Raw genomic sequence first — 27715 nt, forward strand, 5'->3', positions numbered from 1 at the left:
TCTCAGTCAGAAGTGCATTATTGTCTTCTCAAGGTAACTCTCCTCATTAATTGATTAGTCTACTCTTTCTCATTAATTGTGTCCCAAAGAAGCAATCAAATAAATGAAGCAGACAGAAAAGATTACTTGGTTTCAGGAAGGTGGGTACTAGAGCAGGTGATTCTAAGTGCCCAGACTCCCTCCAGTGACAAGAGCAAAATCAAACGGTACTAACAGCTCTTCCCTGCTTCCTTTTAAATGCTTGCGAGGGTAAGAAGGAGCAAGGGCCAGAGTGAGGCAGACAGGCCAGGACCCATCTGCTCCCTAATTTGTAGAGAGTATAGCCAGAGCTTTGCTTCTCATTATGCTCCCCATGGCAGCTTATTTAGCCCCATGAGGACTATTTTATCATATCCCTTCCACCTAGTTCATCACATCACTGGTTAATCTGCACCCAGAGGGTGCTAAGGGGAAAAAAAAAAAAAAAAAAAAAATCAACAACCAAAACCCCTCAACCCCAAAATTATTTTGGCCTCAAAGTCATCACACAAGGGCAATTTCAAGCCCCATACTGCATTGTGAAATTCAGATGCTCAAAGCATTCCTAACGAGCATGGCTGTACTGAGCTGAGCCTCCGAAGCCCTCTTCTAACCTCTGGTGGCTTCAGATGCCCAGGTAACCAACAAGTGCCTTCCCAGGGGCTCAGCATAAACTAGAGGTGCTGTAACTTCTCTAGCACACACTCAGACCCCACAGCCACAGTCATGTAGACATTTAGTGCTCATGGTTCCCCTTCTTCACAGAACACAATACTTAGAGCATTTGCTAAGGTCAGCTACTAAGTGCAAAGTCTAACTTGACTTTCAAACCATTCGAACCCCCATCTCTGCCTCCCCCAAGGGTGACTTAACTCCCAGAACAGACAGCTACTGGACATCTCTATAGTGGAAAAAACTCAACTGAGTGTGAAATTTCAAAGGCCCCAAATTCTTCAGCCCTTTATGGGTTTGAATGACAGCTGTTTGGTGTAAAACATTAAATAGGAAGTCCTTCAGCTAAATTTCTGACCCCTGATGATTTAAACCCTACTTGAAAGTGGTGGATGCATATTTGGAGTCAAATTAAAATTTATTGCCATTGTCTCAAGTCAGGCAATTGATGCCTCAGTTTTCTTGAGGAAGTTATACCTTTCCCAGCCTGCATGTTCTGAAATCTGAACAAAATGATGGAAGCTGCACAAGAAATACAGGGACACAGGAAAATTAAAAAAAAAAAAAAAAAAATCACAAAGGTTGTTTTTTTTTCTTAGAAATATATTTTGTAAGAAAACATTAATATTAAAAAGAAATGTTTATTATACAGTATAATTGCTTGAATTCAACTCAGTTCCTTACAGCAACAAAATAAACAAAAGCCTGAGGATTTGTATGAAGCCTCAATTCCCACAGATTTGAGTCTTTTGCCTTCTCTGATTTCTACCACATTAAAGAGCATGTTATCCTCACATCATTCTTAGAGCACACAAATGCTCCTAAAACCTCACCCATTCCTTTCCCATTAAGTTAATGATCCCTACCCAGATGTGCTCTAAACATCACCTGTAGTATTTGCAGCTCTCTGATGTGTCCCCCACACCCACCCTCAGATTCCATCCACCTACCTCTTTTGGCCAAGCAACTACACAAGCGACACCACATATTGCAGCTAGCTAGGAGTCTCCCTCTATTAATTTGTTGGCTAATATGAACAGTGGCCAGCCACTGACAAATACTGTGTAACGGCTGAGTTGTTCTCAGCTGTCTGTTCTCATAAAACCTGTAAGAATACCTCTTCACACCGCTGTTCACCTGCCAAACCTGGCAAAGGTGTGCAGAGTTTTAAAAACTAGAAGGGGAGACAAGGACAGGCAAAGCAATGACATAAGGTTCACTTTTTCAGGAAACGAAGCTAAAAATGTCATTACTCAACTGCAGAATTTACAACTTGCAAATTTTCTTGTAGGAAAATATGCCTGTTCAGTAACTATAAATACCCCTAATGCATTTATGCGGCTTAATATGTATTAATTTCTTATTTTGTGTAGGCAATGCCAGCTTTGTTATGTCAATTACCCTCCAGGTTTGAAAGGTACCCAGTGACCAGCATTTTGGTGTAATTATTCATGACATAGGTGTGATTCTCCCCCTCCCAGTAATACTGACAAGTTTAACAGAAATCTATTAAGTTAAAAAGAACAAAGGTATATATTACATTTGCTAATTGCAAACAACCTCTTTTAGCTGCAATTTTTCCCATTGGGATTAAAAAGTGCACCAGTTTAACATGTCTGTACATTAAAAACAGTTTAAAACATTAAATATACAAACAGCAAGAGATTTTAAATATTTTGTATCAAATACTATAGGACAATATAATTTACAATTTTTTTTTTATACAAAACATTACACCTGAAATATAATTTTAGATATTACAGAATATAAAAATACATACTTTTCGTTTAAAAAAATGTCTTTGCAGATTCTGGCACAATGTAATACTTTAAAGGCACACTGTATTTTGGCAATCTATATTTGCAATCAACTGTGCATCAATAATAAAAACGACCTGTAATTAACCTTTTAATCAGGTAAAGACTTAGGCTGAACTGTTTAGGTGTTCTGCAACTCATTTCTGCCACAGCCTGAGCCCTCCAACCCTAATCCAGCAAAGCAAGAACAGGCTTAACTAAGCATGTGAAAAGCCACATCAAATGCAATGGGATTAGTCACACTTTCATAATCTTTGCCATTCCAGGGTCAGAATGCTCAACCACAATGCAAGTTGGGAGCCAAGTTCTGTCCTCTCCTATGTTTGTGCCAAAATGAATAAGAGTAGCCCAGGTTAAAGAGTTAGGGCAGAACTTAGAAGCAGAAGTTCAATAACAATTGCTCTGATTTCAACTACACAAATGCAAAAGTCATAATGACTCTACTGAAGCCAGTGGAGACATATGAAGTAAAACGGCTGTAAGAGCGAATCAGGAGAATTATGTGATTTTGCCCTTCTGTGCATTTGTGGGACTCCTGGTGGAGTCAGCATAGGGCAAAACATGTCTTTAGATAGATATGGCTTATAGAGATGGAACTGGGTTGCAAAAGATTTTCAGTTCTGTCTTCAGGTTGTTTCTGGACGACTGAAAACTCAATTTTCAGCACACTGAGAAAAGATTTAGTCTAAATCCCTAACTTTAAATGCCCCAAAATAAGTTGCTTCTTGTGATGAATCCAGTAGCAATGGATTAGATACCTGGATACTTATCATTTCACCAGATTTTAATTTAAAAAACCCTCCTATATTTACAGAATAAAAATGAAATTCTGAATTCCCTGACCAGTATTTGGTGCTTCCTCCCTTCATCAAAACATCAGAGCGCCTTATTTTAAGGTTTGTCTTCGTCATATATACCATCAGCTGGAGCCCTCTTTTAGTCAGGTTTCCTGAAGTTTCATGATGTCTAAAACAAATGTTGGCATAAAGGTAGTAAAAGCCATCTTGATTTACAGTCAGCTTTCCATCTTTGAATGTCATATTTGATAAGTTTGCCTGGCCTTTGTCATGATGCCAGGACGTGAGGTTCACTTTGCGAGTTCCTAAAGAGGGGAGAAAAAAAAAGTTATTTAACAAACCCCAATATTTCAGAAAGCAACCTCTGGGGTTCTAGAATCAATAGCAACTACAGTTACATAGGCTAAAGTTAATATTAGACAATTATAATAATTCATTAATTTCATTTTTTCATCATGTACTGCCATATTTGGTTTGCCGTTTATAACTGTCTGTCCTCCCACCAGAACGATTGCCGGACCATCATACAAAGCACTTGTTTGGCCAATAGTCCGATGATGCTAAGCAATCATGCAACAAGCTCTGTATAGAAACTGCATTCCACCTAAAACTTAATTCAAGTAACAAATACTTGAGAGGAACCTGAAAAATTACTTACGATAAAACAGCAAATCTTATTATTAGTCTTTAACCTGTAAGTGTTTGCAAGAAGTAACTAAAGAAAATCTGAAACCATGTTGAACTGATAATTACTTTCATAAGCTTATGAAAGCTTCCTATACGCTATGTTCTTGTGACTGTAGTGGCACAAAGGTAAACGTAATTTCATTTGAGAACACCAAAAACAATGGGGAAAGAAATCAGCACAATTGTGCATCTTTAGTACTACACAGTAAGCTACCTAGACTTCAGATAATACTTCAAGAATTCATTACATAACAAACCTTTTTATGCAAAGCCAGTATTTAGACTTAACTTAGTGCTTGCATGTATCAGAAAAAGGCTCCACAATTAGCATAATCTTAATTCTTTGATAATTGTACAAATACAGCAGTACTTGGTCAATTACAGCTATTTGGGAGGTAAACTCAGATTCTTTGCCTAACATGTAGTAGAAGGTCTTCAAAAAAAAAGCTTTAGGAAGACACATGAGCCTCTGGATGCATTGCACTTTTTTTCCTTATTTTTATTTGTTCTGAAGTATCTTAATTTTCAAACTACAAACAATGAGCTGATGTTCCAGGCTTGGAAGAGAACAGTCAGGTTCCAGTTGATTTAAGCTGAAGATCCACAGATTAGGAAAGAAAATGATGATGTTCTTTGTCTCACCATAGAGCATCATGCATGCGGGAATCAAAATACATGTGCAAGTGTCACCAAATCCAACTACCAAAAAAGGCAGATTAATAGAATTAATATACTCAAACAAGCATTATTGAATTCTAACAAGTTGTCCTGGGTTCAGCAGTAGCAGCCATTTTTCTCCTTAGTAGCTGGTGCAGTGCTGTGTTTTTGACTTTCAGCCTGGGAACAACGCTGATAACACTGATGTTTTTAGTTGTTGCTCAGTAATGTTTACTCTGACCAAGGCCTTTCTCAGTCTCATGCTCTGCCAGGGAGGAGGGGAAGCCATGAGGAAACAGAGACAGGACACCTGACCCAAACTAGCCAAAGAGGTATTCCATACCACAGCACATCATGCTCAGTAAATAAACTGGGGGCAGTTACCTGGAAGGGTTAGATCACTGCTCAGGTCAGGCTAGGTATCGATTGGCGGGTGGTGAGTGGTTGTATTCTCTTCCCTTGTTATTTCCCTTATCGTTATTATTATTGGTGGTAGCAGCAGTGGTTTGTGTTATACCTTAGTTACTGGACTGTTCTTATCTCAACCTGTGGGAGTTACATTATTTCGATGCTCCTCCCCATCACTCCAGGAGCAGGAGAGGAAAGGGGGGGAGTGAGCAAGCAGCTGTGTGGTTCTGGGTTGCTGCCTGGGCTTAAACCAGGACACAGGTACACTTAAGCCTTTTTAGCTCTGCCTGCATGATGGTGGCCTGGTAAACAGGAAGCTGTTCCTTATCTGTTGATTGAATGCTTTGTGAAGACAACCAAAAGGAGCTGAGAGACGGGAGATGTTTTGATTAGTTTGTAAGCTTATCACTGTATCTGAAAGCTAACTTCACACATACAGGTACAAATGTCCACCACAACTCTGGCCTAAAAGGCACTTCCTGGATACTGTCATCAAATAGTCACATTTGTATCATCACTTGGAGATTTGAAGCTGGTCAAGTCTCAGATGTCATTTCAAAGAGATCCTGTGCAGTTCTGGTGTCCTCAACATAAAAAGGACATGGGACTGCTGGAACAAGTCCAGAGGAGGGCCATGAGGATGATCAGGGGATGAGGGGGTAATGGAGAGGGACTCATCATGTAGTAGTAGGGCAAGGGGTAATGGGTTCAAACTTAAACAGGGAAAGTTTAGATTAGATATAAGGAGGACGTTCTTTACTGTAAGGGTGGTGAGGCACTGGAATGGGTTGTCCAGGGAAGCTGTGAATGCTCCATCCCTGGCAGTGTTCAAGGCCAGGTTGGACAAAGCCTTGGGTGACATGGTTTAGTGTGAGGTGTCCCTACCCACGGCAGGGGGGTTGGAACTAGATGACCTTAAGGTCCTTTCCAACCCTAACTTTTCTATGATTCTACTATTGAGATTGTGCTAAAAAACTGTCTGGCAGCAAGTTAGATAGGTACTGGAAGAGAGCATGAGTCTTCCTCCCAAACATGGTCACATTTGACACTTCAGATTGGTTTTGGTGGCACAGAGTTATGCAATAGCCTGCAACACCGGCCCAGATAGCATTACTACTACAGCACATGCATTATGCAGAAGTTCATCACAATGTTTTCTGTTGAGGAGCATGCCCTACAGCACAAATCCCACAGTCCCTTCCACCTCCCCAGGAGAATAAGCAACAGTGGGATAAGAAGATCCAGGCAAGGCCCAAGGGCAAGCTCATGCAGAGGAAACACCACTGTCCTGAGAAAGCCAAGCAGGCCCTAACCCTTCCTGGTATGCACAAGGCACTGACACTACTATTTATTTGGTGTAACACACTGGGCGTAACACAACAGATGAGAGTTGGCGAACTTGTCCTCCTATAAAATAGCAATTTTCAGTACAGAAGACTAACTCCATTTGCTCCTTCCCACAAAAATGTGTACACACAGGCACAGGAGGACCTTGCACCTTTGACTCTCAGTGCCTCTAAAAGCTTGCTTGGAATATTCAATACTGTATTCTCACAATATTAAACCAAAATCATCTATTCCTTCCAAACCTTCCATGGCACATGTCAGGGAGCAGTGCTCTCTCCTTCCGGTATGTATCAAGGCATACTCCAGAACCACGAGTGCTCACAAGCATGCTGGGGAAATGCCCCAGATATGTTTGATTAGTTAAAAAGATGCCTCTTGGATTTATCTGTGCAGAAATAAGTGAGGGGAATTAGAGACAGGAGAATTTCAGAGCTATGAGTCCTCCCTCACCACCAAGGGGAAGCAAGTTTTGCATGTGAGAGGAATACTTCAATAGTCCAGAACAAAAAGCTGCTGGCATTCTTACACAAAGACTTGAGCAAAGCACAAGCTGTCAAAAGCAAATGATAAATAGTTACTCTCCCATGGCTCCAGTGCAGCCAGGTAGAACTAATACAAGCCTTCTTCCATGCAGTGCCTCAAAAAAGCCTCTGAAAACCATCAATTAATTGGAAGTGACACTAAGAACTTAAAACTCTTAGCCCAGAATTATTCACTTGCAAGAGATGCTGAGCTAGGGCTGCAAGAGTACACCTCTGAAGCACTGTGAACACCTGAGGAACTTATAGAACTTCTTGTGCGGTGTTAAGTCTGCCAGAAATACTGCCCCAGGGAGGTTGTGCTACCTTCAAGATGAGGAGGACAGGCAAGAAACCACTACCTGGATCAGAGGAAGGGCACATCAGAGAAATGGGGCAGGGATGTGTATATATATATATATATATATATATATATATATATATATATATATATGATGGAACAGAAAGGAATGCTGGTATGTTATGACTGACTGGTAGCACACCTAGTAGCTGCTAGACAGATTTTATTTAAACTTTTAAGTTGCCAGTATTAATCAAGTAGCAATTTTGAAGAAATCCTTAGTGGGAATGCACAATTTTCTGTTGAAGAAGGGGGAAAAGAGAAAATAGGTAACACAGTCACTTGTAATTGAGATTCTGAGAGGTACTCTGGGGGAAGTTAGTTCACATTTCTTTGGTGTTAAGGGGAATATGCATCATTCAGCCATGGTTAGGTGCTAGGGACAGGCCAAGAGATGATGGAATGTGATGCTGACTGTTCTGACCCTATTTGGTTTCAGCCTAGGTAACTTCTGGAAGTCCCAACATAAATTACAGTGCTATGTTTGTATTAACTGAGGCAGATGGGCATTTTGCCACAATTCACAGCTTCAGAAGAGGCATGCCACAGCCAGTAGCACAGCACAAAGATGTACTGGTGGGAGTTATGCCATGCAACTTTCAATGGAAGGAGCAAGCAGGCTCTCAACAGTTCTGGTGGTTAATACACCTAAATTCAGAGGCACCAAAACAATTAGTACCCCAGAACACAGGCAGAGGAGAAAACCAGAGCATGCAAGTGCCAAGTCAGTTGTCCATGTATCAGAAACTCTGAAACACAATCCAAGCCATGGGACTGGCTGAAATGCTGCAGTACAGTATCTTCTGTGATAAAATTTACTACAGAGCCATGAAAAAAAAAGCATAAGGTAAGTCACATTAACAGAGAAGGAAGAGGTCAGTCAGATAATGAGTAAAATAACCTTCCAAGTATGGTAGAAAGCATTATAAAAAAGATGAGATAATACACAGGCTTTCTGGTAACTGAAGACAAATCAAAACGATGCCTTGTGTGTTTGTGAGCATGAACTAAGAGTAATACAAATGAGCATCTATAAAATTCATTAGTAAGAAGGAAAATGATAGTAGGGAAACAGAGGAGAAAGTAGCCCTGTACATCCCAGCAGCTTTCAGGTATAAATAAAACCTGAGGGAAGGACCAAAGCACTATTTGCTCTGAAAAACTGCTTTGGAGGCAAAGGGCAGTTAAGCTGAACCTGCAGGTGTAAATAGCTCAGAATACTACAGTGTTTCTTTAGACATCTAAAGGTATCAATTCACATCCCAAAGATATATTTAACATTTACTTCTGTTTGTGATTTTCTCCTTTAAACTGTGACTAATTTCTGTAATCAATTTATAAACCAAAATTCACTGTTTTCATTTAAAACCTAGGTAGCATTTATAGTGAGCTCTGGTAAAATCCAACCAGCAAGCATACAGCTTTAACCTAAGACAGCAAACCGAAAAAATACACAAAGCAAGCCAAACCACTATGGCTTCTGCAGCCAAATGATGGGTGCGGACATCAAGATCTGGGAAGGGTTATTTTCCCCCTCTCTTGCACCACCACCACCCCCCCCCCCCCCCCCCCCAGCTGCAATAGTCTATTTGGGGCTTGATGTTATTGTGAACCAGGTAAAAGGAACATGTTCTCTCACAGACACTGCTCAGTGCCCTCTCAAGAAGGGCATTCAGTGGCAAAGTCTTAAAATAAAAACCTGTTTGACAGTGATGAAGACTGATTACTTTTTTTGTCCTTACATTGCTTAGTAAAGAACCTTAAAATACTAAGAACAGATCTTTCCAGACTCATGGATGGCCTAAAATATTTTAGAAAGATTTCAGACATGTAGGTTAAGGAATCAGGGGAAGAACACAGAAAGTACAGTCAAAGGAAACAGGATGAAAGAGAAAAATTCCCAGTGACCCTCAGGCAAATTCTTCATCCTTTATGCCTGTCATTAACCCCTATGCCACACACCCAAGTGGATAGTGCCTCATACTAGTGAGCATGACACTAATGTGTCTCATGACCAGTAGGTTCAGGGGCCCAGCTATCCATAAGAATCCAGCCCCTCACTGCTGCAATGCCCACAAGGACCGCAGAAGATGTGCTCATGTAACATCCTGGGCTCTTCCAAAAGAGGCAGAAGCCATTATGTGCCAGATCAATGGGAAGTATGTCCAACTCATCACATTGGTAAGGAGCTGATCTGCTCCAAGGAGAAACAAAGCACCTTGTTGTCATAGGCACTGTATTTCTGTGCTATCAAAAAACAGTAAATGAAGAAAGAAAAAGCAATGCCTCTCTTGTGATTACCCTCAGATGTGCTACATCACTTCCTTGAAGGTTAATGCAATGATGCACAACAGTAAAAATTATCAGCTGCTATCCCTGATAAAAATACAATTTACAGCAACATCCAGGTAGACAGCAAATAAATTCTCCACAGGAATTTCATGAAGTGTGACACTGATACAGTCCATTTCTGTAAATGTAAGTGATCTGTCTCTATGATTAGCAAATTAATTGAATCCTTCCAAAGACAAAAATGCTAAGATAAGTTCACTGATACTGCATCTTCTACTATTGACTTATGCCAAAAACCAAAATCTGACCGAAACAGAAGCTGGTCAGCAAGCATTTGGGCTCATAAGAAAGCTTGTAGAAGTTGTGACTGCCATCTTACAAGCTGCTCAAGCTCTCTGCTTATTAACCTGTGGATCTTGGCAATTGCAATACACTCAAAGAGAGAAAGGATCCTACCCCTATAGGCAAGAAACTGTGAAGAAGTGGTTTGTCTTTAAATAGCGCAAGAGCAAGGTATTACTGTGCACACTGCTGAAATCTCAGATTTCAAGCCTCAACACAGCATTCCCCTTCAGTTTGGTTACATAAAACAGAAAAGCAAAGCACAGAGCTTAATTAGCAAGGAGTTCTGGAGAATGTATACAGCTTCAGAAGAAGACAGTGGTGATCAATGTACCCTCATATCTTGAGGCCCTCTGTCTGATAGCTTCAGAAAAATATCCTGGCTTACTTCTACCACACCAGTGATGACTGTTGTGTTGAGATACAGAGAGAAAAATCTCTACTGACAGTGCCCCAGGGCAAAAGAGGAAACCATACTAAAATATCTTAAAATTGTAGGATTGAATCTTTTCCTCTGGAGAGTGTTCTAAGGCAAACTCATGTCCCATTCCCTCATATTGTACTAGCAAAGATTCCCAAAGCCATCCAAAGATACCTATAGGTAGAGAATACAAGCTCCAGCAAGATAAAAGAATGCCATTCTCTTACTATAGGGGCAGATAAAAGCCACAGGAACATATTTCCACCTACTCAATAGCTCAGAAACATACTGCATCCAAGTCCACACACTGACAAGAAACCCTGTTGCTCAGAGTACAATGTTAGGACCTTTGATCTTCTTGCTACTAGACTAAGTGGATGCAGACAGACCCTTGTGAAGCTTTGGCATGTCTGAACATCAGGAAGGCCCTTGGAGTCTTTATGGAGCAGCCCTGTGACAACGAATGGAATATAACAAACCTTTTCAATATGCCATTAACACTTGCTGTAAATTCAGCCATATGCTGTGAGTCCAGTGTACCCACAGAGGGCAGGGAACTTGCAGGCAAGTTACTATAATGACATTGGGACTGCAGTTCTAGGTTTTTAACACCTCAAAATAAAAGATGTGCTTCCCTTATGGCAAGTTTTTCCAGTGATAGGCAGCTGACATGCCTATGTGTTGTACATTCAGACAAGATTCTGAACCTCCCGGTCTACCCTAAAGACGAATGTTGCATCACTCAGTACAGACCTGATTACACTTCAGCACACAAACGGAGGGTTGCTATGAAGGACTGAATAGGTGGACATAAGACATTCTTGAATTTCACAACAGAAGGCAACAAGTTTCTTTATCTGACAACAGGACCAAAAAAATCTTAGACTCAATGGAAGGGAAACATCTTCCAAGCTGCAAGACCTGGATTCTGGCCCATCTTTGTGCTGTGTATGTATGCATACATACATGTGTATATATACCTATAGCTGATGTCCAGTGTGAGTGAAGAACTCCAGATGGTCCCTACTAACCAAAGAAAATAAGAAATATCAGAGAAAAATATTCAGTGCATACTTTTATTCCTCACCTGAAGACAGCACAAAGAGGCAGGCCAAGCCCTCAGAGCTTGATCATGAAAACTGGTAATTTGAAATAGAGGCCATTCAGCACACAAGAGACTGATATAAGAGACCCAAGGCAAATGGGAGCTATCCTACTGTTAGCATTACCCCTGCTACCTCCAAAAGTCTAGCACATCCAATTTATTCTCATTAGCAAAAATAATTTCTGAAATTCCAGTTTGTTGCAGGTATTGCTGAATTGTTTTCATATTACTTCACTGTTCAATACATTTATGGTAGCATTGGAAGCATATTCACTTAAAGCACATTCATGCTTTTCATTAAAGCATATGGTAGCATTGAAGCATATTCACTTAAAACTGAACTCACCAGAGGGAATATTCTTATCATCAATAATGAGATGGGCAAATGGCTGCTTCTCAGGTTTGTTTCTCTTGTACAGATCCATTCCTAATGCCTCCATTGCAGCTAGAGATAAAAGAATTTCATTACTTCAGAAAGACAAGTTAAGTAGAAGTAAAATATTTCTTATTCATAAACCAGCACGTACCTTTCTCTGGTCTTAGTGGTGTTCTTCCCCTGACACGCAGGACTTCCTAAAATGAGAAAGAACCATTGCTTTGATATTGTCTTGGTTTTGTAATACTGCATATTGCAGATAGCTTGCACAACTGCAACACTCTCTGTGCATGTTCTACTAACAGTATTCAGATGCCAGGGATACACATTCTCATCTTTACATGATGTATAATACAAGCACACAGATTAGCTGCCACAATCAAATTACTTGTTCTGTTCCATACTTCTGATAAAGCTGGATAGGAATGATGGTGTGTATAATCACTGCAGTATTTATTGAAGTAGTACTGACAGGACATTGACAACCTTTCTTACTTATTGCACTTGGGATACTTCTCTGACTGGTAAGAATGCAACACATAAAACAACGGACTTTACGAACTGACTTAAATGCTTGGGATCAAAAATGTCATGAAAGAGGCATTTCTGCATAGGGACTGGTGTGTAATCACGCAACTACGGAAAGCTAAGCTCTGAATTTTATTTGTGATGAGATAAATGAAAACCTCCAACCCTCACACTTGACCACTAGCAAGGATGGTTCAAAGACTACAAGGCTTTATAGTCATGGCACTTCTAAAAAGGTATGCAGGAACCAAAGGATTAAGCATCGTCTGTATCTGTTAATGGGACAAAGAGACAGGGTGCCAGAGTGCATTTTTCAAAACTGCAGATGAGTTTTAATATGAATGAAACCCATGCTACCCAAAACCAAGAACAGCACAAGTAACAGACAACAGGCACCACAAAAAGCCTTGCTTTTAGTAATCCAAAACTGTTTCCTCTTGAGAAAACAAACAGCACTTCCCAAAAATCTAAGCATGCTGTTGTTACAAGCACAGACTGAATCTTGGTAATATTAAGTTCAATCCTCAGTTGTCCTGTTTCTTCATGATTCTCTTCATCTCTGTTTTCTAAATAACAGCGCTAATATTATACTTACTATGCAGAATACCTCATACCATGGAGCCATCAAGAAGATGTTCGGTAAAAGGAAACATTTTGCTGAAGATAGCAAATCATATTATTGAAACCTAAAAATGGTCCTTTGTTTTTGTCTTTATGTCAAACGTATTGCTGTTTGTCTGATTCAATACCATATGTATGCAATATGCCTCAGATTTGGACAGATCAGCAATGTTCCACTGCGCTCTCAAACACTGCTGTGTTTTAGAGTTTGAAATCCTGCTCTGAAAACACCTAAAGTCTTGGTTTTATGTAATTTTGCAGCCACAGTGAAACCTGTAATGCCTTCACCGGTGCATTTATTACTCTCACTTTCCCCTTTCAGTAGGTGTTTAAATGTTAAACCAAAATGAAAAGCCACAGCAGTATGGAAGTTGTACTATGACTATCAAAGCAAATATTTCAGCAGAGAGTGCTGATTTTATAGATAAGAATCGTTAATATGCTTTCTGCTGTAGAGATGAGAAGAAAAGCAGAAGAAACTCAACTTCAAAAGAAGCAAAACTCACATCCACCTACCCCATTTACATTCACTTTCCCTCTCTGATCTTCCTACTGCAATGTCAGTTCTAGGAGGATGAAAATGAAGCTCAGTTCTCGGAGCTGCATACCAGCATCAGCCTCTAGCCACACTAGAGCTCTTTCACTTCATCAGATGTAGGAAGACAACAAAAAATTGCAAATGTACGTACTGCAAAAAGTGGCAAAAGCCTTTGACAAGAATAGGAAAAAGTAAAAGAGATGGGGAGATGAACCACACTCTCAGAGATTACTGCACCACACCTATTCACAATCCCTTCCCTAGAAAGGGAAGACTCCTTTGTTTTCTCACTTAATGGAAACATCTCAAGATGTGGAGTCTGCTTTTGTATCCTTTACTTCTGGGGGATGTGATAATGTCCTTGCCTGGAGAGCCTACTGGGCAGATGCAAAAAGAGCTATGTACATTTTAATCTCTCCTACCTAAACTGGTACTAAAAAAAAAAAAAATCTCCTGGTTGGTAACTGCACAGCCCTTGAAGTTCCTGAACTGGCCAATGACTGTTTTCCTCCTAACCTACATTTTTATTAGGAGTATAGAGTTCTGCTTCTGCACATTTCCAAAGATGCTTTAGCTTAAGCAGTTTTGTACCTCACCTGAGATCTAGCAGTGTGACTCAGCTTATCTTTCACATGGAAAGGCTGTGGTCCTCATGAAATGCAGCCTGAGCTGCTTTCTTTCTCACTGCTGGTGGTGGTATTCATCTGCAACATCATTGGTAAGCAGAACAGCTACCAGGAAAAACTTGAGTCCACAACTCTCCTTTGTCCTGATGGTCCTGAGCCTACTTTCCCACCTCCTGAGAGCATCTCCCTCTGCCAGGAACACTCTCCTGTAGTAGTTATGCTACTGTGCAATTAGGAATGCAAGAAGCATCATTACAACAAAAGACAGATTATAAGCATAAACCCAACACTAACACGTTGAGAAGAGCTGGAGGCTGGCTTATGTTCATAGACTCTTGTGTATGCTTGCCATTGGATTAGAAGCGGCCAGCCTGTGACCAGAAAACAGAAATCCTCCATCAGTTCTCCAAACACTGTACTACTGTGAAGTTCTTTACTTTATTCTCACCAGCCCCACAGAATTTTCATATTCATTTCTGTTCTGTTGCCCAGGCTTCCAGAAGGAAGATGAAATACATGAACTAGTCCCTAGATAACAGAAATGGAGCTGTGGGTTTCCTCCTGAGGAGTCAGTAGTTCAGCACTTCTCTTGATATTTTATTTAATGGTCCTACAGTTCCAAATAGCTTACATACAACCTACCTTAGAAAAGCATTTCAGCATGTACTTGATTTTGACCCTGAAGAACACTTAATCACAATGCACACTACCATTAAGAAAGCAGAAACAGCTCAACAGAACCTGTCATTAAGACACTGCTATAATGGAATGAGAACTGCTGACAAAACAGCCAGTGACTTCTCTTAAGACTGCCACCCACAGAAGCATATTTGCTATGAAGCTGTTATTTTTAGCAAACTGTACACAAAAAAAAAAAAAAAAAAAAATCACACCACTTTGTTAGTCTTATGATAAGCTGCACTTGCACACCTTTGCGTCACTTACTTACTGTCCACCAAGTCAACTCTGCTGGGCTGCTTCCCACATTCCAACCTCCTTCATACAGTCACTGTTTAAACACCAGGCAAGCAGCCAGTCACAGAAATGAAAATCCTTCAACCAAAAATTTTAAGAAGCCATTGGGAAGCTGCAAAACTTTCACATTTTAAAAACTAGAATCATACATTAAGTGCCTGGAACATTGGGAACTGCTGTTTCTTCATCCACAATGGGGTGCGGGTTTTAACCCTTAGCATCTCACAGCACCTTCAAACCAAAAACATCTCTTGCTCTTTAAGTTATGTCCAATGTGGAAGACGCAGAGACAAGGCTACATTTGAACGTGACATTTGTGAATGTTTTTTCCTCTCTTTTGCTTTTACAATATCTCAGTATCTACTTTGAGCGGCTACAGTAGCCTTTTGAGACCAATCAGAAGAGAACCCCTCTGGAAATTCATGTCCTACTTCAGCTGCGATCTCAAAGCTCCTTCATGCAATTGTTTCTTCTACTACCTGACTGCTTTAAGTTGAGCTAATACCAGGGAGAAGTATCTGATTAACTTGCCAGAAATTCATCAATATGAAGAATGCTAATCAGGAAGGAAGTGAAATAGAAAGGACATGAACCAGTACTCATGAGAAGATAGTTTAGAGATCAGCACTACAACCTCTATTCAAATGAGTAGTCTATTTCCTGCTGAGAAAAAAAAAAAAAAAAAAAAAAAAAGGCATGTAAAGTTGTAGGATGGAAACTGTGAAATTTTAACAACTTAGAGCAATCACACATGAAACTTTGACTTTGTCCATAACTACAAGCACTTTAAACGTCTGCTAAATATATAGATCTCTTTAGATGTGCTGCCCTGGAGATCGAGCAAAGTAGTCTGCTGCTATGTGGGAGACTAATTTACACTTGAACTCCCCAAGCTGCTAGAAGCTGGGAGCACTGCCAAGGAAAGTTACTTATGAATTGACCCAAGATATGTTTGTAGTCCTTTCTAATTCAGGCTCATAACAGGCTTTGTAAGAACTGTGGTTAGTGCATCTGGACTGCTAAAAGGTTTTTAGGGTTACATGCAAAACAAATTAAGCAAACAGACAGACTAGGGCAGTTTATTATTCGTCTGTTTGAAAGTTTATATGCAATATTGAAAATGTGCTTTCTACTGAGTCAGCTGCTCCGTAAGCAATATTTTTATCCTGGAATATGTTAAGGAGTTCACCATTAGATGTTTACTGAAAGAAAAAAATCTTTATTATTTTTCATGAGACAAACATTTCTAGACTGGGCCTTGCAGCCATACTACACTGCTTTTCATAAGAGCACTTTCATTTTCAACAACAATCCCTGCTTTAGATTTAAGCACTAGGTCTACAGGTGTGGAAAGAAAAGAGACGAGAACCACTGTAGTAAGCTTAAAGCTGTAACCAGACCCTAAACCTGAGCAAAAGCAAGTTGTCTGTTTTCATTTCCTGAACAGCCTGAATTGCAAAAGACAAAATATTGAAAAATCACAAAACATAACACATAAAATGTTCTATTTCAGTCACTTCACAAGCTGCCAATTCAAATAAGTATACTGGTTCTTAGAACACACCCAGGTTAGATTTGCCTTCAGGAATGTGAAGAAAGCACAGAAGATAGGGAACCTCTTTCAAGTCACATTAGCCACATTCCCACACATAAAGGACTACCGCAACTGGAAGATTTGGCTGCTTCTCTGCCCTTCATTGTAGCAGAGCTAACAGAACGTTATAAAGTAGAGCTTTGCATTTTGCTTTCACACTGTTTCTTTCAGTTCCTTTATGTACCAAAAAGATGCAAATGTAGCCCAGGCAAGCATCTTCCTATCTTAATTTCCTTCTGTGTCATCAATATCTGATGACAAAGCATCCAGAACACTGATGCAACTGCTTAATACATTCTGCTGCATTCAAAGGAAATTTGGAGTCTGATTACTTTGGCAAGGGAAATTTTATTGTTCTCAAAATAATGGTCATCAGCCAAAAAGTTATCCCTACTCACTACTTATCTTGGCCACGGACATTGCAGCATTTAACCTCCATCCAGAACGGCAGGATATGCAGCCTCAGCTAAAGCAAATGCTTTTGTTGAGTAACCAGCAACAAACGGTCAGAATACAGGGCTTCCCATCTACTCACTGTAACGAGCTCCTTACTCTATCATGGGAGCCTCAAGAACAAGCAGCATGCAGAGCAGAATTAGGTATACTGTGAGAGTCTCCATAAAATGCTGGGGGAAAGAACTAATCCTACAGAGTTAACCCTTCCCCCCACCCAACCCCACCCTTAAGTTTTTAAAGGGGGTGGCTAGCAAAAGGGATAAGACATAGACTCCTAGGTTTCTTTTTATTCACAAAAAGTTTGTCACCCCAGGTACTCTGGTAAAAGCAAACACTGCATTAACACAATTGAAGTACTATATAATTAACTCGTGTACAATTCACTCTGCAAAGTGCTGTGAGTTCAGCTCAAGGTAATGGCCTCAAGTTGGTCCAGGGGAGGTTTAGATTGGATATTAGGAAAAATTTCTTCACTGAGAGGGTGATAAGGCATTGGAATAGGCTGCCAAGGGAAGTGGTGGAGTCACCATCCCTGGAAGTGTTAAAAAGCCATGTAAATGAGGCCCTTAGTGACATGGGTTAGTGGTGGACTTGACAGTCTTGCGCTAATGGTTGGATTTCAAGATCTTAGGTTGATTCTATGATTCTATCATCCTCTACAAAAATCTGACAGTTGTATGCAATTGTGTCACTGAATGCAGATGTGAAGAAGTTGTAATGGGCCTGGTAAGCCAGGAAGACAAAATACCATAGCAGACATTTAGCTGCTAAAGAGCCCATAATTAGCACCAAACCCTATTAGGAACATGCAAAGAGATCAAAGGCAACAACTGCAGTAAGAGGCGATTGTGACATACATACAGCTTGCCTAGGAAGGCTTCATCATTATGTGTGACTTCTTTAGCTGTCTGCTTTTGTTATTTGTTTGGGAACAAGCTGTTATTTTCAACTGCTGGGCAAAGACAGCCCAGTTACTGCTCTTTGCAAAGTAGCTCTTCTGCCAGCGTGGGAATGACCTACACAGAACAGAGAACTGGCAAACTGAGCAAAAAAAAGAAAAAGGAGATATTATCCCTCATTTTGAGCTGCAGAAAAAGTAACAAGAGAAAATGACAGCAAATGTTACATCCTCTGTTTTTCAGGCAATATTTTGCTTGTCAATGATCTTGACTTGGGAGAATCTTGTCAGAAACGGTCAGGAAGACAGCTTTAAAAAAAGTGTGGAGCTGCCCTTTCTTATGAACATGTAAAGTATTGACAAATACATAGAAATATTAGGATAAATGATTACCATTCAGGCTCATCTGAATGTCAGAATGGCCAATCAACTAACTGCAATCACAGTTTTCTCAGTGCAACTTCCAAGTCCTCCTTTCTTAAAACAAAAAACAAATAAACAAACAACCCAACAAAACCAAACAAAAAAAAAAAAGGCAAAATCTTGCATGCGGCTTCAGGTATAATTCAAATACCAGAAAATGCTTTACAGAATTTACGTCCAAATAGAGTTGCTGGAAAAATTGTTTTAAGTTCAGCAAGAGCAGGAAATAAAGGAACACACAGTCTGTCTGCCACTTACCTTCTGCACAACTCTTTGGAGAGCTTGTTCCATGCTTCTACATGATTCTGGTATTAACTTTGCTTCTTGATTTTCAAAGGATGTATCATGCAAATCTGTATTTTCTAGATGACCAAAAAGTGTTCTAACACAGTGTGCGTGTTCTTTGGAAATTCTAGTAGGGTCCATCTGAAACAAAAATGTAAGTACAACCACAGTTTTAAGTGTCTGTCCAAGAGACATCAAGGGCATTTAAGTCAGGGAGAACTTTCAACTATCTAGAAGTTTGAAACCTATTTAAGTTTATTATCTAAATTTTCATTGTGAACACTGAAGAGAGAAGAAGTTCCCCACATGAAGGTTCATTTCATCCAAAAAGCATGTGAGATAGAAGAATGAATTATCTTCTGAAGCTGCCTAGTTCGTTACCTTAGACTACTAGATATGTGCCTTTCAAAAGTCAAAGATAAATCCCAGCCTTACAGTAAAATCAATAAACCGGAATTCCATTTTTCAGCCACTCAGGGCCATATCACATTTTAGCAGGCAACATGCACAACCATCCTATCTGTCAAAACTGTAGTTTGCAAGATGACACACAAATGCCAAGTAGAGCAACTTGGGGAAAGTATGTACAACATCTAGCACATCATCTTCAAGAGGAGAAACAGAAGAATGGAAGTCAGTTATCACTGAAACTATTTTGTGGGTGTGCTGGTTTTGGCTGCTGTAGAGTTAATTTTCCTCACAGTAGCTGGTATGGGGCTGCATTTTGGATATGTGCTGAAAACAGTGTTGATAACACAGGGGTGTTTTTGTTATTGCTGAGCAGTGCTTACACAGAGCCAAAGCCTTTTCTGCTCCTCACAACACTCCACCAGCGACTTGGCTGGGGGTGCACAAGGAGTTGGAGAGGACACAGCCAGGACAGTGGACCCCAGCTGACCAGAGGGATATCACATACCATATGGCACCACACTCAGCATGTAAAGCTGGGGGAAGAAGGAAAGTAGGGATGTCAAGAGTGATGGTGTTTGTCTTCCCAAGTAACTGCTATGCATGAGGGAGCCCTGCTTTCCTGGGGAGGGCTGAACACCTGCCTGACCATGGGAAGTGGTGAATGACTTCCTTGTTTTGCTTTGCTTGTGTGCATGACTTCTGCTTCACCTGTTAAACTGTCTTTGTCTTAACCCACGATTTTTCTCACTTTTACTCTTCCAATTCTCTCCCCTGTCCCACTGGGAGGTGGTGCTTAGTGAGCGAGCAGCTGAGAAGTGCTTACTTGCTGGCTGGGGTTAAACCATGCCAGTGGGCAAGAGAGATTGCTGTGTGAAACAGTCACCAAATAAAACAGCACAAATTCAGAAAGACTGAAAGATGGTAAAGCTGTACCACAAAACACCTGTTTCATGGGACAAAGACTGGTAAATATAGAATATCTGTGAGATATTTTTAGCTATCAGTCTTTGCAATTGAATCAAGTATACTTTTAAACTGTAAGTCTAGAATACTCCTGAACTCTATCAGTTCGATAAACTGGAAGGGTATTCCAAAGATTAGGATTGTGCTTTGGCAGAGTTTAATTGCGTAAATATCGTTCAAAACACTTCACTCTCTCGTCCCACACTCCATATGCTTTACACTCAAGATTAACCACTGCCTTTCAGAGATGGCCTAAGACTCTCAGCAATTGTTCTCAACTTGTATTTATTCCACTTTTACTTCAGGATTGGAGAAGGGTTTGTGCACTCAAAACCTTGTCTAAATTCTCTATCAGCTGGTCTACTCAAGAGCATTTACTTCTATCTTTCTGCATAAGGTGGAAGGAACAATTTTATCTGAATTACAAAATGTAATACATTATTTATAATCCCAGTGAAGGAATGCCAAGACATGGATAGTGCCTCTCCAGTGTCCAGTTTCCTTTAACACAGCACTGTACAAAACAGAACATCAAAAGGAAGTTCTGCAGAATATAGAAGAGCCAGAGTGAATCAAACATGTTACATCATTTGTTCACATGAACACCAATTCAACTCCCTAACCCAAAAAAGAACTGAACTTGAAAGCATAAGGTTGGGATTACAGAGGCGAATTTAAACCTACAACAGCCAGGCAACCATCCAACCTGCACATGCTGCAGAGAAACATTTATTGCACAGATGGCAACACCAAATGCTGCCTCCTCCATCACCATCCTTCTGAACTCTCCAGATGAGAAGCGTTTGCCTAATTCATTCAGATCAACGCCAGCCTCCGTGACCTGATTTAGCTGTCTCAGTTAATCTGCAGATTTGGAATGAAATGGGTCAGAAATGGTTCACCTGAAGATCTCACAGCTTTGAGTGGATGAGTCGAGATGAGTTACAGAATGGCTCAGAGGCATTCTGGGATGACACAGCTGAATACAAAAGGAAATCTGTATATAGCTAATACAGCTCTGTGAATTAAATATTAAAAACTACACTAATTGATTTCTGAAGTCAGCTAGTGCAATACAGCCCCATTACCTGTGTAAAATTACCTAAACCAGCACCTCTGTGCTTTCACCTTCTTCACCACAAAACTTCATGCCTGATTCTCAATCTTCCCTTCTAAATAAATAATCTGGGAGAAATTTTTGCTGATCTAATTTCCTGACAGTTTTATACCATGAAAACAACTCCAGGTATCAGAGAAGAATCACAGCCAGTACAGGGACAAGCATAGGAATGAATGAATGAATGAATGAATGAATGAATGAATGAATGAATGAATGAATGAATGAATGAATGAATGAATGAGCAAGATGACAGCACTAACTTTAACAACTGTAAGACTGCACCCTAAAAGCATCTCACTCACTATGTTCCACTAGCACCCAGAATTTAAAATTACTGTAAAATGAAAGAAAAAAACCAACAGCTGCTGAAAGGCAGTTAATGTAGAATGCCCTGGGTCAGAAGGTATCTCTGGAGGTCTCTAGTCCAGCCCCATGCCTGAAGCAGGGCCAACTTGTTACTTAGATCATGTTGGTCAAGTCCTCATCTAGACAAGCTTTGTGAAATCTTCATTGATGGAGACTTTCAACCTCTTTGCAAACTGCCCTACAATTTAACCACTTCTACAGTGTAAAAACACTGGGTTTGATATCCAGCTAGAGTTCTCCTTACTGCAATTTATGATTGTGCCTCTCAGGTTTGCTGCACTCTTCTGAAGAGCCTGGCTTTATCCTCAGGTAGCCAAAACCAGTGATTAGCTTCCCTGACCTTAGTCTGTTCTTCGTTAGGTTCAAAAAATCCAGTTCTCCATTTGCAATACACTACGGGCCCTACCTACCACAGTCTCCTGCTGTGCTCTCTCTAGTTTGTTGGTATGCCTCTTATCCTGAGGAACTCAAAATAAGATCCATTATTTCAGATGTAGCCTCTTATGTTGGTGATATTGTTAGAGACAACAGACCACAGCAAATAACTGCCAGTAGAAACTCATTTTTTATCAGTAATTCTACGAGAGAGAGACTATAATCCCAGAGAAGTAGATCCCAGAAAAGTAGGTTTTACAATACAAAGATCATGAAATTTGTAAAGGCCTGAGTATCCAGCATAACAAATCATGTGTAGCATAGACTTACAGCTATCACCCATCAGCAATCAGTCAAATGTGTCATACAACATTGTGCCAGAACAGTAACAGCAGATTGTGCAGAAGCACTTACTTGGATTATATCTTATCTGCTGAAGACAGAACACTAGCATCTCTGCACCTACAGTTAAAAGACTGAAGGCTTCATGGAAACACTGTAACTGATAGCTTCAGCAACTTGAAGCTGTGCAGCCCGTCATGACAAACTGCAAGTCTCTAGAGATCTAGTGTTTGATAAGGTGAAGCTCTGATCTTCGGACTAGCTAACCTACCAGATTGCTTTTACCATTTTCAGAGAATACCTGCTCTTCACCACATTTAACCATGGAAATTAGCTCACTTGTCTGAAAAGGGATTCTCAGAAATCCTGCATCTTTTATCTTTACAAAGAACATGCACTGAACTGCCATGGCTGCAAACAGACACCACCAAGCACAGAGACCAAAAGTGTGGGCAAGAAGTAATGCACAGAAAAAAAATTTCGAAGGCATGTTTTGAGAAGAACTTCCAAAGAGCCACATGAAATACCAGAATGGTCTACGAGCAGCAGCTTGCTACCTTGCAAGGCACACCTTCAGCAGGAAGTCCTAAAGATTTAATACCTGAAGAAACATCAAAATGCAATCAAAAGTACTGAAGACAGCTTTTTAATGCATTAAGTAAACAAAATACCCTAGAGGAACTAACCTATTTAAAGAGAGGACTGCCTAGCTTATTTTTCCTATGTCACTACTGTGCATGCACCCATTGTGTCTCACCTTGGAATCAGATCAAATCTTTCTGTGCCCCTTGATATTCAGTATCTCTCATCACTCTCACTGCATCTCTGGACTCTTTTTAACTAACTCAGACAGCCATGAACAGCCAATGAACTCCAGCATTGCGGGTGAGACCAAATGAATTTACAGAGGAACCTGCCTTCCAATGTTAAAAAGATTCAGTTTGGTTTTAAAAGCCAAACAATACATTCCAGCCACCTTTACCTAAAGGTTACCGCAGTTATGCAGTGTTACCGTATCACATTCTGTACTTACTCTTTAAAATAAATGTTTAACTTTTAGACTTGCACTTATTTTCCAATTGAAACCAATTTCCATGTTATCAAATACAACTTTGCACTCCATAATCCTTCTTAACCACCAAGGAGTCCTCCAAAAGTGCTACTGGTCCCCAGCACGCAGTTTTCTGCTAGACAGTGCTCTACAATGCTCACAAAACTTCAGATGGAGTCTTAAAGGTGGTTGTTTAAAAACAAGCTCTAATGAAAGTCAGAGTTCCACAGATGCATGAAAAGACAATAAAAATCTGACTTTCAGGTCCCCACCTATCCAAGTGTGACTTCTTCAGTATGGTAGAATATTTAAGATTTGTTATGGGAGTTAGAGATACAGCCCCCCCCATTTGGATTTGAGCACTTGCAGCTTGTACCACTGCCATCCAGTTCAGTCCATGTTCAATCAAATTCCCACTCCTTTATAACCTAAGTACATTAAAGAAATGGGCCAGAAGGTAAAGTTTAAAAGCAAAGCTTCTGGAGACTATGCTTTAGCATTTACCATTGACAGTTAAACAAACTACTTTGCTCTCTCACCTTATGCTGTGCATGAGCCTCTGTTACATAATGATCTCCAGCTATTGCGACCATCTATCTAAATTTTCATGGCATTTTCACTGGTCATGAGCAAATATTCCTCATGAAGTACAAGCAAAATAAACACTTAAGTCCATTACATTTTGGAATTGTTCAATTTCCCGGATTCAGTACAGTGCACAAGATGGTCCAAATAGAAAAGCTAGAGAGAGCATTTTAATGTTTTTACATTTCAGCACACTCTTATGAGAATATTGGTAAAATCCAGTTCTTATAGCTTTTTTCTTTCTTTTTTAGTTAATACCAGCTCATTGTCTCATCTGCATTGCACTGCATTATTTCTTGGCCACAAACATGTGTTTACCCGTCAAAATCTAGTGTCAGTCTTAGTTATGTGTCTTGTGAAATTTCAAATGCTCAAGCCACAAAATAAACAGAACTAAGGAAAAACCAAAACCTCAACCATTGTCTCAGCTCATACTGTGTCATGATCCAGCTCAAATGATTTTATGCAAATACACATAAAATGTGTATGGTAAAAGTGAGTCAGAGTTTACTTAGCCTCTTAGTTTAAAGAGCTTATAAAATGTATAATTTCTTAATATTAGCCTATATAGTCAAATCTTGCTAATACACATTTGGTTAATTCACCAGCCAAGCAATTGAAATCTTCTGATGCACAGCTTCTACTACTGACTTCACATTATTTGAACAAAATACATCACAATACTAAATTCTGTTATTAAAGTTATAAAAGTACAAATTGAGATAGCTTAACATAACTAAATCTGACAGCAATCTTTCCAAAAGGTTGGATCATGTCCCATATAAATAAAACAATCTTTAAGACAGTTGAATAAGATTTAACTTCTGCAGGACCTACTGTATTTTTCCATCTTATTTCACAATAAGATATTGGTGAATAAATACAGATTACCATATGTTTTTATTGTGAATTATGTACTTACTTCAAAAGTATACTTATTGTTATATTTTTCAGGGATGGCAAAGAAGATATTTTCTATATTAGAAATTTTCCAGGCAATGACTTCAGGCAAGTCTACATCTAGCTACATCATCTCTTTTTGATTTTTGAAAGCTCAAGTTTACAAAGGACTCCATCCAACAGCATTACTCCAAATCTACATGAACAAGAAACTTGCAAGAGTATTAAGCTGCCAAATGCAGAATTACACCAAGGCTATGTAATTTTTTAAATCAAGGAAGCAGCAGAAGAATATGTATGATGGTAAGAAAGCTTTTTTAGCTTATGTTAGGCATGTGTGAAACACTGACACGAACCTATCAGAAAGAGTCCTTAAAAAGGGAGGAGAAAGGTAAAGAGGATGGAAAAATAGGGTTTTCAAAAAGTATACTTTGATTCGTTGTTTTGATTGCAATGGCTCTCTAACCCACTAATTAATGTATAGCTGTGCATTTCCATGAGCTATATTTTGACAAAGACGTCTTCAAGTTCATGCAGACCTGAAGCAAAAAACATTTCTCTGCCACAAGCTGAAGCAGGCATTAATTTACTTCACTGTCAAGCAAACAAGTAGCTTTAAGCTACTTTACAATGAGTCCCAGAAATTAAATGTCACTTTTCTGAAGCATACAGGATACGATTAACTAAGCACTAAGCTGTTCCATTTTATTTTTCTAAAAATGGCAAACACAAAGACATTGTTGGTAAGAAAATACGAACTGGTCGACATAACAAACAATCTGCAGTGTTACTGTATATTGATAGTCATTCATCTGTTTTAAGTGGGTATACTTTTGTGCAGGTATAGTCTGTTTTCAGAGTGTATTTTGTTAAGAAATCCAGTCTGGTACATCAAGATCAAGTGCATCTACCTAGAAAGTAAACCGAAAGAAACAGGTTTCCACTCCTCACTGACTTCAAATGAAAAGTACACACAGCAGAAGTACCATTTCCATGAAGGCCGTGAGACCTGTCTTAACAGAAATACTTAGCACGCAACGAAAAAGCCAAGCAGAAAGCTAACAACTAACCCTGAGAAGCAAACCAGTCAGCAGCCCCCCACTTCCTCTGAGAGGGCTCAACTGTGTGGGATAGGAGATGCAGCAGTGAGTGAATCCAGCCAGCCGAGCCATTTCCAAGAAGCAGGCTCCTCTTCTCTTCGAAAGCCTAACCACTCGTCACCTCATCTATCACCGCAGAGATGCCTCTGCGCTCCTTTCCACAGGCACGGCTGCCTCTTCTGAAGCATCCCTTGGCAGGCCTGGGGCCTGGCAAGGGGGCAGCTCTCCCTCAGGAATGAGGCCCCAGCCAATGCCCGCTCACACAGGGACCCTGCTCCACTGTGCCCCTGCACAGTCTGAAAGGACAAACAATTCCAAGTGATGTTGTGTGGTGGCTTTTTTTTCCTTAAAGGCGTTTTCCCAATGGTGAAACACCTATGGCAGTCAAAGACCTCAGCCATGTCAATCCCCTGTCAGGTAAATGATTGAAAGTTGATCATTAAAAAACACAGCCCTCCAAGAGCATGAAGCTGCTTCCCAAGTTTGTGACTCCTCATGTCCGACTCCGCCAACAGACCCAGTACACCAATGCACACCCTCAGGCAGGTGCACTACCTAGAATAAACATCTCAAGCTGAGTAGTTCCAGTGACCAGGGGATAAGAGCACATGGTGGGCTGGGTACTGGGAGCCCTCCAGCCCGATCTCCCAAAGCTGGGCCAACTTTCTAGCCACTTAAAGGTGCTATCTGACTTTCTTTTGTACTAACTGCCCCAGTTCCATCAACGCGAGGACCTTCCCCGTTCTGTAAGGTGTGAAGCCGACCCCCCGACCCTCACCCCGCCGCCAGCAGAGGCGCCGCTTACCTGCGCTCGGAAGTAGAGGAAGAGGGCGACGCTGCAGACCACCTGCCCCAGCCCCAGGAGGACGAGGGCGGCGAGGAGGGAGCGGGAGGCGGGCGGCGGGTGCGGGTGTGCCGGCGGCAGCGGCGCCGGCGGCGGCGGCGGGGCGCACTCGTGTGCAGCGCCGCTGCCCAGCTCCTCGGAGCCGCGCAAGTACTTGGTATAGTCTCGGCTGGCGCGCCGCATCGCGCCACGGGCAGCTCCGCACCGCTCCGCTCGGTCGGCTCCACAGGCGGCCAGCGTCTCGACGGAGCTCCCCGACCTCGGCAAACCACCCCGCCGTCCCTGCCGGGCACCTTTTATAAACTGGGCAGCCAATCAGCCCCGCGCGGCGTGCCTCTGCCTGCCCTCCCCGCCGCCGCAGCCACACATCACCACCGCCCTTCCTCGCCTGCCCTCCCCTCCCCTCCCCAGGCACAGACCGGCCCGCGGCGGGAGGGTCGGGTCGGGTCGGGTCGGGTCTGATCTGATCGGGTCTGGTCGGGCCCGGTCGGGCCCGCCCCTGCACGCCCCTGCAGCCGGGTCCCCGGCCTCCACCGTCCCGCAGGTCGCCCGGCGATCGCGGTGGGCGCTGCTCCCCCTCGCGGATCGAAACTCTTCACCTCCCGTCTACCATGAGATGGCGAAGTACAGCTGCCCCGCCTCGACCGGCTGCTGCCCTGCTCGGTCCCCTCGGCCCCTCGTCACCTGGTTCCCGCACATGTGTGCAACGCACCCGGGCCTCCCGTGGCAGCCAAGGCAGCTTCGAGCGTGGGGCTACGTCTGGAGGGTCCTTTTCCCCAGATCCCTGAAAGCAGCGGCACGCTGGGTGGACCCTCTCGGTCATCCCCTCGCCCCTTTGGTGGTTTCCTCAGAGGACTGTCAACCCCTCCATGATTTAACTCGCTCTTCACTCAGGC

General features: G+C 41.3%; 2 protein-coding genes across 2 annotated transcripts in view; both read right to left on the reverse strand.

Moving 5' to 3' along the window:
* Positions 1-27715, reverse strand: part of DGKH (diacylglycerol kinase eta) — a 544322-nt gene that overhangs the window by 204427 nt on the left and 312180 nt on the right. The window lies entirely within an intron of this gene.
* On the reverse strand, positions 1273-27255 carry TNFSF11 (TNF superfamily member 11). Its single transcript, XM_062636818.1, has 5 exons — positions 26781-27255; positions 18736-18903; positions 11970-12015; positions 11789-11887; positions 1273-3609 (listed from the first exon to the last, which is right to left on the reverse strand). The coding sequence occupies exons 1-5, from the start codon at positions 27000-27002 to the stop codon at positions 3188-3190; spliced, it is 957 nt and encodes a 318-aa protein (XP_062492802.1). The 5' UTR covers positions 27003-27255; the 3' UTR covers positions 1273-3187.

The sequence above is a fragment of the Pezoporus occidentalis genome, unplaced genomic scaffold, assembly GCF_034315485.1.
Source record: "Pezoporus occidentalis ecotype Australia unplaced genomic scaffold, CSIRO_AGI_Poc_V1 ctg5, whole genome shotgun sequence".
Lineage (NCBI taxonomy): Eukaryota > Metazoa > Chordata > Aves > Psittaciformes > Psittacidae > Pezoporus > Pezoporus occidentalis.

Coding starts and splice junctions, on each gene's coding strand:
- TNFSF11 (XM_062636818.1), bottom strand. CDS start 27,002: ATGCGGCGCGCCAGCCGAGACTATACCAAGTACTTGCGCGGCTCCGAG. Junction 11,888..11,969: donor ACCACTAAGACCAGAGAAAG/GTACGTGCTGGT, acceptor TTTTATCTCTAG/CTGCAATGGAGGCATTAGGA. Junction 3,610..11,788: donor TGATAAGAATATTCCCTCTG/GTGAGTTCAGTT, acceptor TCCCCTCTTTAG/GAACTCGCAAAGTGAACCTC.